At 37.8% G+C, this 17,742-nt stretch overlaps 1 protein-coding gene across 18 annotated transcripts in view; it reads right to left on the bottom strand.

Annotated features, from left to right (window-relative positions):
* Anks1b (ankyrin repeat and sterile alpha motif domain containing 1B) overlaps positions 1-17,742 on the bottom strand; it is a 1,022,809-nt gene that overhangs the window by 810,972 nt on the left and 194,095 nt on the right. For all 18 annotated transcript variants that reach the window (XM_036169508.1, XM_036169510.1, XM_036169509.1 and 15 more), the window contains exon 8: positions 17,480-17,646. In XM_036169508.1, the coding sequence (XP_036025401.1) occupies positions 17,480-17,646 (167 nt within the window). The remainder of the gene's footprint in view (positions 1-17,479; positions 17,647-17,742) is intronic.

The raw sequence follows: 17,742 nt of genomic DNA, 5'->3' as shown, positions 1-17,742 counted from the left end.
TAACATACTGGTGGATACCTTTATTCTGTCAACATCAAATAATGACACTGGTCAGATTAAATGAATAATTCAATCTAACAAATATTTTCTTTAGTCTCCATCCATACATTTAGTACTTAAAACAAACACTGCCATATTAACAATCTCATCACTAACAAGTTCAAGCAAAAATTAACCTTCCCAATATCACCAGTGACCTCCTATTAGTGACTGCAAATCAATTTCATTGATTTCTGTGACAACAGTAAACCATTTCCTCCCCAAATTATTTATATTCAGTTCTTTGTTTGATTAACAAGAATTTTCTAGTTTTTTATACTTTTGTCTCCAGTAAGTTACTATACTAACATAACTATTACAGAAGAATCTTAATGCATCAAAATGTAAGGAGGAGGAGAAGAAATTGGAATCATGATATATAATGTGAGGAAAAAACCCATTTTCAATAAAAGAAAAAATAGGTAAATTGTTAAGTTCTACTAAACAAAACTGAACAATCTTGCAGATTAGCAGGAGATCGCATTTATGTGGGGAAAACATTACCTACCATTATTTCAATGATTAAAATACAGACAAAAACGTAAACACTATTCAGACAATAAATATAAAAATTATGTTACTAAGATGAATTTTATCTAATATGCCTCTCCATCCATTATCTTAGAATTAAAAATATGCATATTTGAGTTTTGATTGATATTTTGCTTTTATATTTTTAATTTTTTACTGATTTTAGGTCATACATTTATTTTGAAACAATTATTTGCTATATATATATATATATATATATATATATATATATGTGTGTGTGTGTGTGTGTGTGTGTGTGTATACATACATACATATATCATATATAGTATACATAATGTTACCACTACAGAACATTTCAACCAAACACAAAAGAATATACTTTCTTCTCAGCACCTCATGGAACCTTCTCTAAAATTGAACACATACTCGGTTACAAAGCAAATCTCAACAGATACAAAAATTGGAATAACCCCCTGTATCTTATCAGATCACCATGGCTTAAAGGTAGAATTCAACAAAGCCTACAATCTCATGGAAACTTAACAATGCCCAAATGAATCACCACTGGGTCAAGGAAGAAAGAAATTAAGGACTTTCTAGAATTCGATGAAAATGAATGTACTATATACCCAAACTTATGGGACACAATGAAAACTGTGCTAAGAGGAATCTATAGCACTACATGCCCATATAGAAAATCTGGAGAAATCTCACACTAGTGACAGCACACCTAAAAGCTCTAGAACAAAACAAAGGAAAATCACCCAATAGGAGTTAACAACAGGAAATAAACTGAGGGCTGAAATCAATAAAATAGAAACAAAGAGAACAATACAAAGAATCAATGAAACAAAGAGTTGGTTCTTTGAGAAAATAAACAAGATAGACAAGCCCTTATCTAAACGAACCAAAAGGCAGAGAGAGAATATCCAAATTAACAAAATCAGAAATGAAAAGGGAGACATAACAACAAACACTGAAGAAATCCAGAGAATCATTAAGTCATACTTCAAAAGCCTGTACTCCACAAAATTGGAAAATTTAAAAGAAATAGACAATTTTCTAGATAGTTACCACATACCAAAATTAAATCAAGACCAGATAAACAATTTAAATAGACCTATAACCACTAAGGAAATAAAAGCAGTCATTAAAAGTCTCCCAATCAAAAATGCTCAGTGCCAGATGGTTTCTGTGCATAATTCTATCAGATTTTCAAAGAAGAGCTAATACCAATACTCCTCAAATTGTTCCACACAATAGAAACAGAAGGAACATTACTAAACTCTTTGTATGAGACTGCAATTATCCTGATACCCAAACCACAGAAAGATGCAATGAAGAAAGAGAATTATAGACCAATCACCCTCATGAACATTGACATAAAAATACTCAATAAAATACAGGCAAACTGGCCAGGTGGTGGTGGTACACACCCTTAATCCCAGCACTCAGGAAGCAGAGGCAGAGGCAGGAAGATCTCTGTGAGTTTGAGGCCAGCCTGGTCTACAGAGGGAGATCCAGGACAGACACCCAAAACTACACAGAGAAACCTTGTCTCAAAAGAAAAAAAAAAAAAAATACTGGCAAACTGAATCCAAGAATACATTTTAAAAATCATCCACCAAAATCAAGTAGGCATCATCCCAGAGATGCAAGGATGGTTCAACATATGTAAATCTGTCAATGTAACCCACCATATAAACAAACTAAAAGAAAAAAATCACACGATTGCCACATTAGATGATGAAAATGCCTTTAACAAAAATCCAACACCCCTTCACAATAAAGGTCTTGGAGAGATCAGGGATACAAGGGACATACTGCAACACAATAAAAAGCAATATGCAGCGAACTGACAGCCAACATCAAGTTAAATGGAGAGAAACTCAAAGCGATTCCACTAAAATCAAGAACAAAACAAGGCTGTCCCCTCTCCCCATATTTATTCAATATAGTGCTAGAAGTTCTAGTTAGAGCAATAAAACAATAAATGGAGATCAAGGGGATACAAATTGGAAAGGAAGAAGTCAAAATTTGCTACTTACAGATGATATGATAGTATACATTAAGTGACCCAAAAATTCTACCAGGGAACTCCTACAGCTGATTAAAAAAAAAAAAAAAAAAAAAAAAAAAAAAAAAAAAAAAAAAAAAAAAAAAAAACTTTAGTAATGTGGTAGGATACAAGATTAACTCAAAAAAATCAGTAGCCTTACTATATACAAATGATAAATGGGCTGAGAAAGAAATCAGAGGAAAAAACACCTTTACAATGGCTACAAATAATATAAAATATTTTGGGGTAACTCTAACCAAACAAGTGAAAGACCTGTATAACAAGAACTTTAAGTCTTTGAAGAAAGAAATTGAAGAAGACATCAGAAAATGGAAAGATCTCCCATGCTCTTTGATAGGTAGAATTAACATAGTAAAAATGGCAATCTTACCAAAAGCAATCTACAGATTCAATGCAATCCATATCAAAATCCCAACACAATTCTTCAGACCTTGAAAGAACAATACTCAACTTCATATGAAAAAAAAAACAAACAGGATAGCTAAAACAATCATGTATAATGAAGGAACTTCCAGAGGTATCACCATCCCTGACTTCAAGAATTTAGTTTGCCATAAAAACAGACACATGGATCATTGAAATCAAATTTTGACAAAGAAGCCAAAAATATACAATGGAAAAAAGAATCTTCAACAAATTGTGCTGACATAACTGGATGGTGGCATGTAGAAGAATACAAATAGATCCACATCTATCACCATGCACAAAGCTCAAGTCCAAGTGGATCAAAGGCTTCAACATAAATCCAGTTACACTAAACTTAATAGAAGTAGGAAGTACTCTTGAACACATTGGCACAGGAGATCACTTCCTAAATATAACACCAGCAGCACAGACACTGAACACAACAATTAATAAATGGGACCTCCTAAAACTGAAAAGCTTCTGTAAGGCAAAAGACAATATCAATAAGACAAAATGGCAGCCTACAGAATGGGAACAGATCTTCACCAACTGCACACCTCACAGAGAGCTGATCTCCAAAATATATAAAGAACTCAATAAGCTCAAAATCAAAATACCAAATAATCCAATTTTAAAATGGGGTACAGATTTAAACAAAGAATTCTCAACAGAAGAATCTCAAATGGCCAAGATACATTAAAAATTGTTCTACATCCTTAGCCATCAGTGAAATGCAAATCAAAATGACTCTGAGATACTATCTTATACCTGTCAGAATGACTAAGATAAAAACACTAATGACAGCCTATGTTGGAGAAGATGTGGAGTAAGGGGAACTCTCCTCCACTGCTGGTGAGAGTGCAATGTTGTACAGTCATTTTGGAAATCAGTATGGCAGTTTCTCAGAAAACTGGGAATTAATCTACCTCAAGACCCAGTTATGCTACTCTTAGGAATATACCAAAAGGATGCTCCATCACACCACAAGGGCATTTGCTCTACTATGTTCATAGCAGCATTATTCATAATATCAAGAACCTGGAAATAGCCTAGATGCCCTCAACCGAAGAACAGATAAAGAAAATGCAATACATTTATACAATGGAGTATTACTCAGTGTTAAAAAAATAAATAAAGACATCATAAAATCTGAAGGTAAATGAATGGAACTAGAAAATATCATCCTGAGTGAGATAACCCAGACACAGAAAGACAAACATGTTATGTACTCACTCATAAGTGGATACTAGGTGTAAAGCAAAGGATCACAGGGCTACAATCCACAGCCCCCAGAGAAGCTAGGTAACAAGGAAGACCCTGAGTAAGATGCATGAATCACCCTGGGAAAGGAAAATAGATGAGATCTCCTGGGTAAACTGGGGGTGGAGAGGGTAATAGGAAGGGGGTGGAGGATGGGAACCTGAGGGATCAGGATGGTTGAGTTAGGGGAGGGGTGGAGAAGAGCAATGAAAGAGATACCTTGACAGAGGGGGCCGTTACAGGATTAGGGAGAAACCTGATGACAGGGAAACTCCCAGGAATCCACAAGGATGACCCCAGCTAAGACTCCTAACAATAGTGGAGAGAGTGCCTGGACTGGCCTTCCCCTGTAATCAGATTGGTGACTACCCTAATTGTCATCATAGAACCTCCATCCAGTAACTGATGGAAGCAGAGGCAGAGATCCACAGCCAAGCACTTAGACCGAGCTCCAGGAGTCCAGTTGAAGAGAAGGAGAAAGGATTATATGAGCAAGGGGGGGTCAAGATCGTGATGGGGAAATGTACAGAGGCAGGTGACCTGAGCTCATGGAAACTGACCAACTCTAGACAAACAGCTAATGAGCCAGCATGGGACCAACCTCGACCCTCCAGATGTGGGTGACAATTGTGTGGCTTGGTCTGTTTGTGGGATTCCTAGCATTGGGTCCATGACCTGTGCCATGTTTTGTTGACTCCCATGAGAGGCCTGCCCCTTTCTGAGGAGTGGATGGGGGGATGGGATAGAAAAGAAGTAGGAAGAAGGAAGGAGAGGAGAGGAGGGAGCGGAAACGGCGGTCGGTATGTAAAATATATTTTAAAAATTAATTTTAAAGAGCCACTTTGGTTTAAAAAAGGAAAAGGAAGTAGAACCTCAAGTCTGTTACTACAGCCCCTCAGAGTGCAGAAGCAGGAGAAACTCGGGTTGGGAGGGAGACAGGGAGAGGAAAAGGTGGGAAAGGGAGGGAAGAAGGAACAGAAAGAAGGAAAAGGAGGGAGGAAAAAGAAGGAAGAGGAGGAAGGAAAAGAGGAAGAAAATGGAGGAAGGAAGAGGTATGAGGAAAGGAGGAAAGAAGAGGAAGGAGGGAGAGGAAGAAGGAAAAGGAGGAAGGAAAGAGAGGAAGAAAAAGGAGGAAAGAAAAGGAAGGGAAAGGTGAAAAGGAAGAAGGAAGGGGAGGAAAAAAGGGAAAGGAAAAAGAAAAAGGAAGAAGGAACAGGAGAGAGGGGAAGGAGGGAGGAAAGGGTGGAGGGGGAAGGGGAGGTGAAAGGAGAGAAAAGTCACATCAATTTCTGTGACCTCCAAAACTCCACATAAGGACTTTCTGGTCTGCCTGTGTGGAGGCCACAGCCGGCATCCAGCGTCTTCCCCAACTCCCGTCCACCTTGCTTTTTGAGATCGGGTCTCTGATTCCATTCTGTTCTATTCTCGTCTACGTCCCTAAACCTCAGCCTGTCCCAGTTGCCTTGACCTAACGCTTCAACAGAGTAAGCTCTGATTGTTTTTTGACTCAGGGAAGAGTATTTCATTATACACCAAAATTTCTTTTCCTGGTATTTAGTATGAATGGAGCCTTCCACTTCTCTAACAGTCTGGACCTGAGTTTTGCTCAAAGGCCCATGTATTGAGGCTTTCTTCTACAGACTCTGGTGATATGGGGAAGTGGAGCCTAGTGAGAGAAAATCAAGTCATGGGGTATGCAACACACACACACACACACACACACACACACACACACACACACACACTTTCTTATACGCAATGTATTGGTTATATAGTCTGTTGGAAGAGTTACACCAATGGATTTGAACAAATGCAAACATGAAGCACACCTTATTTATGTGAAAATCTTTCCTCCTCATTTGGTCCTCTGCTTATCTTCCAGAAAATATGCGAAGGAGCCAGTGCAAACATTTGAAGATCATGCTAAGGCTGAGAGTGAAGCCTGAGTCAATGCATAGTATTAAAACATTATGCTGCCTTTACGTTGCTCAGCGCCCTAAATACTGTAACTGGGAGAGGACAGAACAGCTCTTACCAAACAGAACAATGACTGAGAAGAAAGACAGAAATATTGAAAGTTAAGAGTAGATGATCAAATTATTCATTAATTTAAAAAACATTTACAAAAAAACTTACCAAATGATAGAATGGCGACAGACACTTGGAAAAGATTTTTTAAAATTACAGTGTTGTTTGTGGATCCCCTACATAATTTTATAGAGTTTTATTTGAAAGTAGATGGAACAGGGAAGGAGAAAGGAGACCGGGGTGGGGTGTGGGGGGTGAATGAGAGAGCGATAGAATTCCAAAAGTAACTAAATATGCCATATCATTAAAACCGGAGAAGTCTGCAGGGGAGAGGAGAGTGAGTCCCCACACCTGATGATCCAGGAGGTTAACATTTGAAAATATTCTACTGCGGTATGCACAACCTAAGGGATTTATTAAAGATAATCCACCCCCAGACAATAAATCAGAAGGCTGAAGTGCAAACAAGTTTGTAAGAACAGTATTCCAGAGTGAGACAGGAGCAGATAACAAGGGGGGAAAACGTAGTTTAATAGGAAACAATGAGACGCTAAGACAGATGGGAAACGCGGGTAGAATGTGGGGGAGCATTTGGATGACACGTCGAGAAATGCACATAAATGACCAAATGGATAAAAATATAACAATCAGTTATCATTTGTCTCTCGGTGGTGGGAACCACAGTGAGGTACTCTTAATTATTTAGCTTTATTTTCAGAACAAACCTGCAAATTGTTGTTGTTATGATAGCTATTTTCAGATTTAAAAAAAAAATCTGAAGATGAGGAAAATCTTTATCTAAAGAATTAAGATTCAAGCACAAGCCTGTTTGAATTCAAGTTCTTGTTTCTGTGTTTTGAATGCGATGCCCAGTCATAAATGCAGATTTGGGGGGAGACTGGAGTAATTACTGGCGCCTTGGGAGGATCGTGATGATGGCAGCGTGCACGTTAGTAGAGACAGCAGAGTAGCATCGGCTCCATACACCTGAGCATCCTGAATCAAGGCCAAGGGAGCATGTTCGTCCAAGCTGAAATGCCCGAGTTCAACAACAGTGTAGACTATAGGAGCGGGTACAGCCTGATACAACTACTCTGAAGGCAGGAAGCACTGCCTCACTGAGACATGCTTCTCTCTGGTACACTCTCTTTGCTCATTTTAGAGCCTTTCCTTTCTTACCACCTTCATTTTCTTCATCTTCTGACTAAGTCAAGAATCCGGTTCTCATTATTAATTAGTTGGCAGTATGAACTGGAAGCCAGCAACTAAATAAAACTGTTGGGAAAGTGTAGACCAGTGGTTTTCAACCTGTGGGTCGGAACTCCCTCTCACAGGGGTCGCTTAAGACCATTGGAAAACACAGCTATTTGTATTACAATTCATAATAGTAGCAAAATTACAATTACGAAGTAACAATGAAAATAATTTCATGGTTGGGGTCACCACAGCATGAGAAACTAAATTTAAAGGGTCACAGCATTGGGAAGGTTGAGAACCACTGGTGTAGACAATCAAAACTTTTTTAAAAATACAGGTGGCAGAAATGAGAAATCCAGAAAAGCCAGTGGAGACAACAGTTAACTGTTAAAAATCTCAGCCTGAAATTGAACCACACCACATGGTTCAATTATTTCATTTACCATTACTGACTTGAATTCTGTTCAGAGTCAGTCCCAAGTCTTCAGCTGTGATTTGCTCTGTGAATTCCAATATTCTTTACTCATGGATTAAATGGTCTTAAGATAAAACGTGTTAGAAGCATGAGCAATTTCATCAATTTTTCTGGGTTGTCAGTCTACTATTCTATTGAAATTAATTTACTCTTCAAGGTGAAAAACATTTCCCTGGACAGAGCGGTAAATGATCATCCCAGTGCCACATGCTTAAGCTTGGGCTCAATGAGGATTCCCTTCCACATCAGGCAGTGAAATGAGATCATTTCACAATGACAAGCTGTCTGAGGCTTTCATTCCCAACTGCACTAAGAATCCCCAGATGTGCACCTTGAAACAGAATTACAAATAGGATATGTTACAGCAGAGAAACCAAGTAACTGTGAAAAGTAGCTTAAAATGGTCCAAAATTACCATAGGCATTTTCTAAAAGGTGAAGTTAGAAGAAGGCTCATTATATTACTGAACTTTGAAGAAAACATTACAATCATACCAAGAGTAGAAGGTATTAATTTTTCAGGACCATCATAATAGCTGAATTATTCTACAAAGCAGCTTAAAATCAAGTCATGGATTAGAAAAAAAAGGAAACCATAAATAAATATTGGTGGCAAATTATACGAATTAACTTCAAAAACCTCATAAAATTTAAAATACAAAAATCTAAGGTATTTTGCTGCCTTTGATTACCTTAATAGAGTGTTCTTAATATTTAGAAAGAGCTTAGTATCAGATATGTTTTAAACAGGCAATACTGGGCATGGTGCCTCATTCTGGTAGCCCTGGCTCTTGGGAGGGTGGGTAGGAGCATTGCTGTGAGTTTGGGGCTAGCGTAGGTTACAGAATGAGAAAAAAACATACACACAATAATATAATGAAGTACATCATAATGTGAAAATCATTCAAATTAGGGGGGGAGACAGGATGCTGATTAACTAAAAAATGCTTTAAAAAATAGCACAAAATGATAGGAAATAACTCATAATGTACTAGGGAATTTGAAATTTGGGGGGGGGGGATTTGAAATTAACAACATAAACAATAGAACATTTTATATGCTTACAGTAATTTACATAAGTTATAGAGAGTTAAATAAAGTATTTATAAGATAAGGTTTCATTAAGTTATATGTAATTACATAAAATATGACTTAATATATTGATGATTTTATCCTGTGAAGAAGTCAATGATATAATTTAACTGAGTATTTCATTTTACCTTCAAAACAAACTTGTGAGCCATTCATTATTAGGAAAAACAGCAAATTAGATTCTAATCATAAGTTTATACCAAAATCAGATATCAAACATACTTCTTCATGCCTATAACATGTTCAATCCAACAAATATTTTATGAAGCACACATACAGATTATTAATTTCCCAGTGTTCAAGCACCTTATTAAACAAAGCCAAAACAGAAGACTCGTTTACTAGTAATATAAAGATTATAGAATTCATATAACAAATGAATAAATAAAACATAACATTTGATCCAAGTGTCAGAACTAAATATAGAAGGATCACAAAAGATATTATGAAGAATAGTTTCAGTAAGTGAGGATGGTCTGAAAAATAATTAGATAAAGCACTGTGAACACAGACAGCGGTAAAGGCAAGCAGGATTCAGAGGGCTGACTCTTACTGAATGAAACATTGTGCTTCTAGAAGAGATTCCTAGCAGATAAGGTGGAAATGTATGCAGAGGCTAAAACTGCCAGGCCTTCAATGCTTCAGCTCAAGGGTAGTATTAGTGCACTAAGGATCAGTGGTGGGTTTTGAAGAGTTTGCTTGACTAGACAGTTTGAGGAGAACGCTTGACTAAAATTTCACTCTAGGGATATCATGATCAGTGGGCATCAGCACTCAGGAGAAGTGGGAGACAATGGAGAAAGACTAAAGTAAGTAGGCAGGATGAGAAGCTTTTACAATACCTGAAGTAACAGGTGAAGAAAGTCTGAGGCCAGACGGTGACAAGAATAATGACAACTTTGAATATACTAGGAAAAGATGGGGTCATCTAATGGTTAACCATAGCTTGTAATACATTGCCCAAAACTTTTTGCATGAAGTTCTCACCCAAATTCAACCTCCCTTGTTGCAGAATATTTGTTTAACTATGCGAAGATGTGTTGCTGTTTTACCTTGCCTGCCTAAGTCACCTGATTGGTCTAATAAAAAGCTGAAGGGCCAATAGCGAGGGAGGAGGTACAGGCAGAAGTAGGAGGAGGAATTTAGGCTGAGGAAAGAAGGAAGGAAAGGAGATGCCAGGGGCCACCAGCCAGACACAGAGGAAGCAGGAAAGTAGGACATACAGAATGAAAGAAAGGTAAAAAGCCCCAAGGCAAAACGTAGATGAAGAGAAACAGGTTAAATTAAGATAAAAGTGGGACAAGCCTAAGCTAAGGCTGAGCATTCATAATTAAAAATAAGTTTCCATGTCTTTATTTGAGAGCTGGTTGATGGCCCAAAGAAAATGCCAACTCCACTCCCTCATCTTCTGTTTATACTATTGACACTTCTGGAACTGAGGTATGGGCTTATATTAACTCTCACTGAATTCTACACCTTCGTTTTCAGCTAAGAATTTTAGTGTATTCAGTTTCATGTACGTTAAATTATTTGTCACATTTGCTATTTCTAAGATAGCTTAGAACCTATCTATAGGTTCTAACAAAACCTTAGAACCTATATAAAGGTATAACAAACCTGCTTATGACTTATATGTTTTCCATGGTAAAATACTGAGTAAGATGGCCCAAGAACAGAACATTTGATATATCAATAGAGAAATCCTTCCACAAATACATGAAAGAACTATTCAAAAGTCTGAACCAAATTGGTCAAAGTCTACAAAACGTAAAGATGAGTATGGGATACCTTTAACAACACAAAAGACAGTAAAGCCACTCTTACACGGCTAAGAGAAGGTAATGACAATATTTTCTGATAAATAAATTCTCTTTTGGGAATTTCAAGTCATCCCCTGCTCCCATAAACCAGCACAACTGGCTCATAAAGCCAAGGCCGTACAGTTCACAACCCCATACCCTGTGTGATTTGAAGAGTTCCTCCATAAGAAAGTTGGCTAGGATCCTGTGCCCCAAATAATTAAAGACGTTCTCCACTGATGGAAAACTAACTAACATCAGCTCTTCTGCTTGCCATGTTTTCCAGGGTGTCTTCATTAGACGCTGTGCTAGGCAGGATTAATTAGAGATAAACCAAATGTGGACCCTCTCATCACAGACTCCATTAGAAGCCATATGCCAATGTATCTAACACGAGAGCAAGAACAGCAGACCTTGTGAAAGGCACAAACCATGGGGTAGCATAGCAGCTCAGGAGACTGGTTATTGTTGTTGAGCCCCCTTTTCTCAAGTATCTTCCTCAAAATACTACAGACTTTAAAAGTTCTTACTAAGCTAAAAGTGGGGTCAGAAATTTATCATTCTGATGATGGATTTTTCTTGGCAAGCATTATATATTTCATATATATATGTGCTTGATGATACCATTGGGGGCTATTAATACAGGACAACAGAATCTAGCTTCTATGCATTTTAATTCCTAGAAAATCTACTAGGAAAATCCAAACCTGGATGAATATACAGCAATTCTGAGTCCTACTTCTCAAATCTTTTCAAGCATAAAGATCTAAATTGTAGTGAGAACTTTCTCCTGATCACTATCTGTGTTTCCACTACTTAAGATTTAATATCACTATCAAAAAATAATACATGTGAAAGAATTCTTTTCAGCCCTGCAAGAAGAGCCCTCTAATTAAATTTCAGAAACTTAGAATACAAAGTCCCCTGACAGCCACCAAGGCCTCTCTCTCCTAAAACATGTCACAACATGTTTAACAGTAAGCTTTATTCCAGAAACAGAATATACACTGCATGTGCTTGTGTGTGTGTGTGTGTGTGTGTGTGTGTGTGTGTGTACAGGTGTGTGTGTGTGTGTGTGTGTGTGTGTGTGTGTGTGTGTGTGTGTGTACAGGTGTGTGTGCCCACTCATGTGGAGGTCAGAGGCCAAGCTGCAGGGTCATTCCTCAGGAGTTGTCCCTCCTCTGAAAAAAAAAAAAAAAAAAGAGTCTCTCACAGGGACCTGGGGCTTTCTAAGTGGCTAACCTAGATGAACAGTGATCTAGGACCCTCTGTCTGCCTCCCTAGCACAGGGATTGTAAGTATACCGCCATGCCTAGATTCTTGTTTTCCTCACAAGGGTTCAGGGGACTGACCCACAAGCTGGTAAGGGTTCAGGCCACAAGCCCTTTACCAACTGAGCTATATCCCCAGGAGCAGCATTTGGCTTTTAGAAAATATAATAAAATAGCTCACACTTCAGAATCTAGTATGTAAATGACAATTTTTGCAGTGTAAAAAGTAAGTCAAATAATAAAGATAACAGGTCCTGCTGAGTAATAGGACACAGACCACACTGGTACACCCCAAACAGAGAACACTGGATGCTGCTGAGTCCAGAGTTTCCCTCGAAGGAAAAAAAGAATAAACCGGTTCTCCCCTCAACTGTCTTCTCTATTTCTTGTAAACATAGGCTAATGAGCCAACAATGCTTTTTCTAGTTAAATTGAAGAGAAATGATTTCCTGATTCAATTTGCTATAATCTTCAAATTACATCAGAATTCCTATAACCTGGCATGTTCAAATTTAAGAACTATGCATGTTGTTTATATAAATGGAGAAAATAAATAAGACTTGAGAAAATAAATGAAGACAACAGAGAAATTTTAGATCATTTTATATTCTTTGGAAAACAAACTTCATGAATCATAAAGAATATGAAAATATTTCTTCAAAATTTCTATCTTAGATTATATAATGTTCTGATTCAACTTGGAAAATGGTCTCATATGCATATTTTAAGAGTATTCAGAACAGATTAACTTTTGAATTAAAATGCAGGCAAGGTAAAACATAATTTTAACTTGAGCTGGTCTTTAAATTAAATATAAAACCTCTAGGTTAATAATAATAATAAGGAATTAATTTTTAATTCATTTATAATAGTAAAATTATTTGAATAAAAGCAATCATCTCTGATCAAAAGAACCAAAAGTTCTTATATAAGATAGCTGATTTTGTGTCAGATTCCTGGATCAGAGTGCCCTCTATTGGAAGAAAATAGGAAATAAAAGTTGCATTGAACTAAGGAAAACAGCTGAAACAGTCGAGTTCAAGCTACATCACTAAGAAGTAAAATACATTTATGAATGATATGAAGTTACAGAACATATTTTCCTTTTATTTTGTAATTTCCTAATTAATTTTGAAATTATGCATAGTACTAAAATGAACAAGTCAGATAGTTTGGAGCATCTAAAACTAAATTGCATTCAAGCTGGTTGTTCATCATATCACTAGAAATATAAATAACAAAAATGTTTTCCTATATTTAAAGCTGCGATACTGTACAACCATAATTATAAGTTTGGACTGTTGTCAGAGTATAGTTTGAATTTTCTCTCATGATGAACTAAAAACCCTCCAGGTAGACAGAAAGTCTCTGTCCCTTCCAGATACACATAGTGATGTAGCAACCCCCAGTAAGAGTAAAGCAAGGGATTCTGGGAGATATCCAGGAGATGAGCACATAGCCATTAGTGGTGCAATAATGGCTCCATGAAAGCCAACTGAGAGCTTGTTTTTTCTCTCTGTCCTCAGCCATGTGGGGAAACAGTGAGAAGACAAAGACGGGACCCCACAAACCAGGAGGCAGGCTCTTAGCAGATGCCAGCTTTGCCTGCGGCCTCCATTCAGCCTCCAGAACTGTGAGAAATAGTTTGTCTTCCAGCTACACAGTGTGTAGTAACTTGTTTAAAAGTCAAAACCAAGATATCCCTAGTTCTAGAACGTAAGCCAAAATAAACATGTTAGAGAACTGACGAAGTAAGTTAACCACTACAAGAGCTACAAGATTTATTCTAACTCAGTAGAAAACATGTTACATTGTGTGGTGTTCTTAGGACCTAAGCTCTGCTCTCATGTTAGGCCTGAACTAGCTTATAAAGGCCCCAGCAGGATTTTGTTTCACTAGATCAACTATCTGCCTGTTAAAATAATGTAGGGGGCTTCTTAAAAAGAACTGCTCAGAACAACTAAGATTTTTTTCTTTCTAACACACTCTTACTATGTAACCAGCTGGCCTCAAGTGCTATAGATCCCTGCATGGCTTGAACTTGTGATCCTCCTGCTCCAGCATCCTAAATGCTGCCATTAACAGATATGCACCATCACATCCAGATCCCTCAGTGATTTTGACTTAGGGGCTATGACATATCGGTACTTATTTTTTCAAAGCCTTTCCTCATTACTCTAAGGCAAAGCCATTAATGAGAATCATAGTCTATCCCCAGAATACCCAACAAGCGGTCACCTTTGACCTTCTAAAGTATGACCTTCGAGGGAACTCCCCTAGAGTTTATTCTGCTGATCTGCCTTTTTTCTCTAATGACACAGGGAGTTATATAGAATATGACTCTGACTTCGGAGCCAGGATCTGAGCCAGGCCATGTGAACCTGGGGGAAAAAGGCATCAAAGTTTTCCAGAGCTTTTACTCCCTCGTCTCTAAAATGGGAGAAATAATAGTATTTATTAGGTTTTATCATTATTCATCTGTCTTTTATTTCCACCGTGGTAAACCATCCTTTCCAAGTTACACATGGATTCTGACCTCTGCTTTTGCACACACTATTTCTTCAGGCTGTATACCTCCCTGATGCATTCATCTCAAGACAAGTGCAAGGCATTTCTATCTCCCTTCCATCTCCAGGAGCCATTTTAGTCTTAACCTACACCCAGGAAGCCTTCAGTGAACACCTGCACATCCCTGATCTCTCCCTTTTTAAAGTTTCTTTGGCCACAGGGTAACCTATGATAAGGAATGCAGCTGAGAATTTAAAATGCTAGTTCTTAGTTTAAATCCTCAGTATGGCACATGCCTGCTTAGTCATTTCCTAAATTTGTAATTCCACGGTTAAGACTTTTTAGTAGTGGTTTAAATCACATAAAACATTAGATATAGCATAAGATACATAGTTATAACATAAGATATAGCAGGCACCTATTAAGTATCAATTCATAACAACATATTTGTTTTATGTGTCACTCTTGTCTACAAACAGTGATTGAAGGCTCCTGGGGATGGAAGTTTTGAACTCTTGAAAGTCAGCCACAGTCCTGCATACTGAATCTATATACCTATAGTTTTAAACATGGCAATGGCTGCCTATAGTAGGTGACCTGAAAGCATTTTATTAAGCTGTTTGTATCATGAGGGACAATTCATAGTAAGACTCGAGGGAAAACACTTCAACAAATGGAAACAAGTATCAGACAGAACAGAATGAATACAAATAAAATGTGGGCAATAGAGCAGGTCAATGTCAATGGATTACTTTTTAAACAGTCAGTGATGTTTCTGTCAGATTTATCTGCTGAAAGGCCAGTTCCAATGAAGTCTTTTATCTGCCCACAATCCTATTTTTTTCTCATTTCCTAAAGAACAAACACCAAAATTTTTAGCCTGATATTCAAATCACCCACCACCTAACTTCGCTCATCCTTCTAATCTTATTTCTCATCTTTCCCCTAAAATTCTATGACAAAGAAATGGAATCGCTTGCTCCTCTATACACTTTCTGACATTCTACCTCATTTAACCTTTGGAATTTTTATATGACAGCAGTTCCAAGGAATACTATTATATTATTTGTCACTAGACCTAAGAGTGTAGGAACATCTGGGCTAAACTTTGAACAACTTAGGTTCAACTCACAAGCCTTATTTTCTCCTTCCCTGCCACTCCCACAACGCAGTCTTCAGTTAATGAAGCAAAGCAGCCACCCTTTCCGTATGTATGCCAAGAGCCCGCCATCACTCCCTAAGACATCTAAGCTTCTACCACACTCCCCAAGCAGGATACAGAGCCCAGCACACACAGACACAGAGTGACAGAAAAACAATCAGGGCTTCTGCTTTACTTTGTCTCTATTCTCCTGACTCTGAGTTTCTTGTGAAGCAAATCTCTAGTTGGTTTACATACGTGGTCCTAGGGTAGTGTGTGTGTATGTATGTGTAGGTAGACCGATGTTGATTGGTGTGTGTATCTACATACCAACACACTACAGATGTTTATGTTTGTTTGCAAACATATTCAATAAAAAAATCTTTAGAAATCACTGTTCTAGAATATGAGGGCTTTTCTGGAACCTGTGGGTTTACAAGGAGGGAGCTACAATGCGCCAAGTAATAGAAAGCTTTAGGGGTGGATATAAAAATCCAGGCACCATCTACTAAATATGCGGTACAACTATGTTTAAAGCTCTTAAGGCTTTCCAGAAGATGCTAAGCTACAATAACCTGTACTTTGCAGTTAGTTTTAGGGAATTTTATGCTGACTAATATAAGTACCTCATTAACAGAAGATTTTCATTTTGTAAACCCTATAAGCCTTTGGTATAATGAAGATAGAATTATTCAAGTTATTCATAATGGACTGGAGGAAGGGCAATAATGTGGCAGCAGCCCAGAAAAAAAAATGGAGCAACAACCAAAAAAAGTAGGGCTGGGAGGTAAGTTTAGCCATTGAACTAGATCAGCAGGTGCTTTGCAGAGGAACGGTGTCACGTCTCACTTTGAGGGACTAAATGAAGTGTGTGTTCCCAAAATGGACAGGTCCCATACTTAGAAGTTGTTTGAATATTTAAAATAATATGACATACTTATCACAGTATACTGTATTGTACACTCTAGAGTAAAGTGCAACACCTCTCTAACAAACCAAATCCTAACAGTGACTAGTTTATATCAAAACAGTATGCTTCCTTAAATCCTCTACCTACTATAAATCATTCCTTCCTGGGTCAAAAGTAGGTTTACAGATCATATCAAGCTGGTTAATTACAATTTTTCTTGCTATTGTTGATCTGAAAATCTACAATGAACAAGAATATCAAACTCATAGTTTAGATTCTGAGGTCACAAGTGAGACTCCCTGGACAGCTGATGTTTTGGAAACATGGAAGCTGAGCTGTCTCACCGTGATTGTTGGAGTAACTGAAGAATTATACACGTGGTTTGGCCCTGTCTTTGTCCTTAAGGAGGAGTTATAGAGAATGCAGCAGGGAACTGGCAAAAGAAACACTTTCTTCTTCAGGAGTTGAGATAATTACACTCAGTTAAATTAAATAGCCATGGTCAGAGAAACTGCAGCTTCCACATCACAACAGGAAGTCTGAGAGTAGTGACATCATCACAGACTGGTCACACTGGCCTACCCACTCCGTCCTTCCCCAGCATCTCTGCCCCATCACATGCTGTAGAGTGGTGACCCACTCAACAGCAGAGCAAGGCTAACAGGGAGATGGACACTTGCTCATGGCTGAATATGATAACCTAATCAATCAGCAAATCCCATGCCACTGCGGCGTGCACTGGACTGACAGACAGACGCCTTGTCTTCATCCCCCCTTACTTACTACACTCTGGCTTCCATTTTTCCCAAGTTCTTCCTCTGAAATCTTGCTCAAGTTATCTAAGTAGTGGTCTGAAATTGTATGGCACAGATCTTCAAAGGAATAATCCTTTTCTTGGCAGAGTTTTATTTCATCCAGGAGTTTTGATAATTCCCCAGTGACGGTTTCACCTACAAGAAAACAATTTTTTTTCAGATGTTGCAAGAGATATTATCACTAACGTGTAATGTTAAATAATATAAACAGGTCTACTATGTTGATAGGAG

The sequence above is a fragment of the Onychomys torridus genome, chromosome 20, assembly GCF_903995425.1.
Source record: "Onychomys torridus chromosome 20, mOncTor1.1, whole genome shotgun sequence".
NCBI lineage: Eukaryota > Metazoa > Chordata > Mammalia > Rodentia > Cricetidae > Onychomys > Onychomys torridus.
The sequence above is the reverse complement of the archived record's forward strand: the minus strand, read 5'-3'. Positions and strand labels throughout refer to the sequence as shown.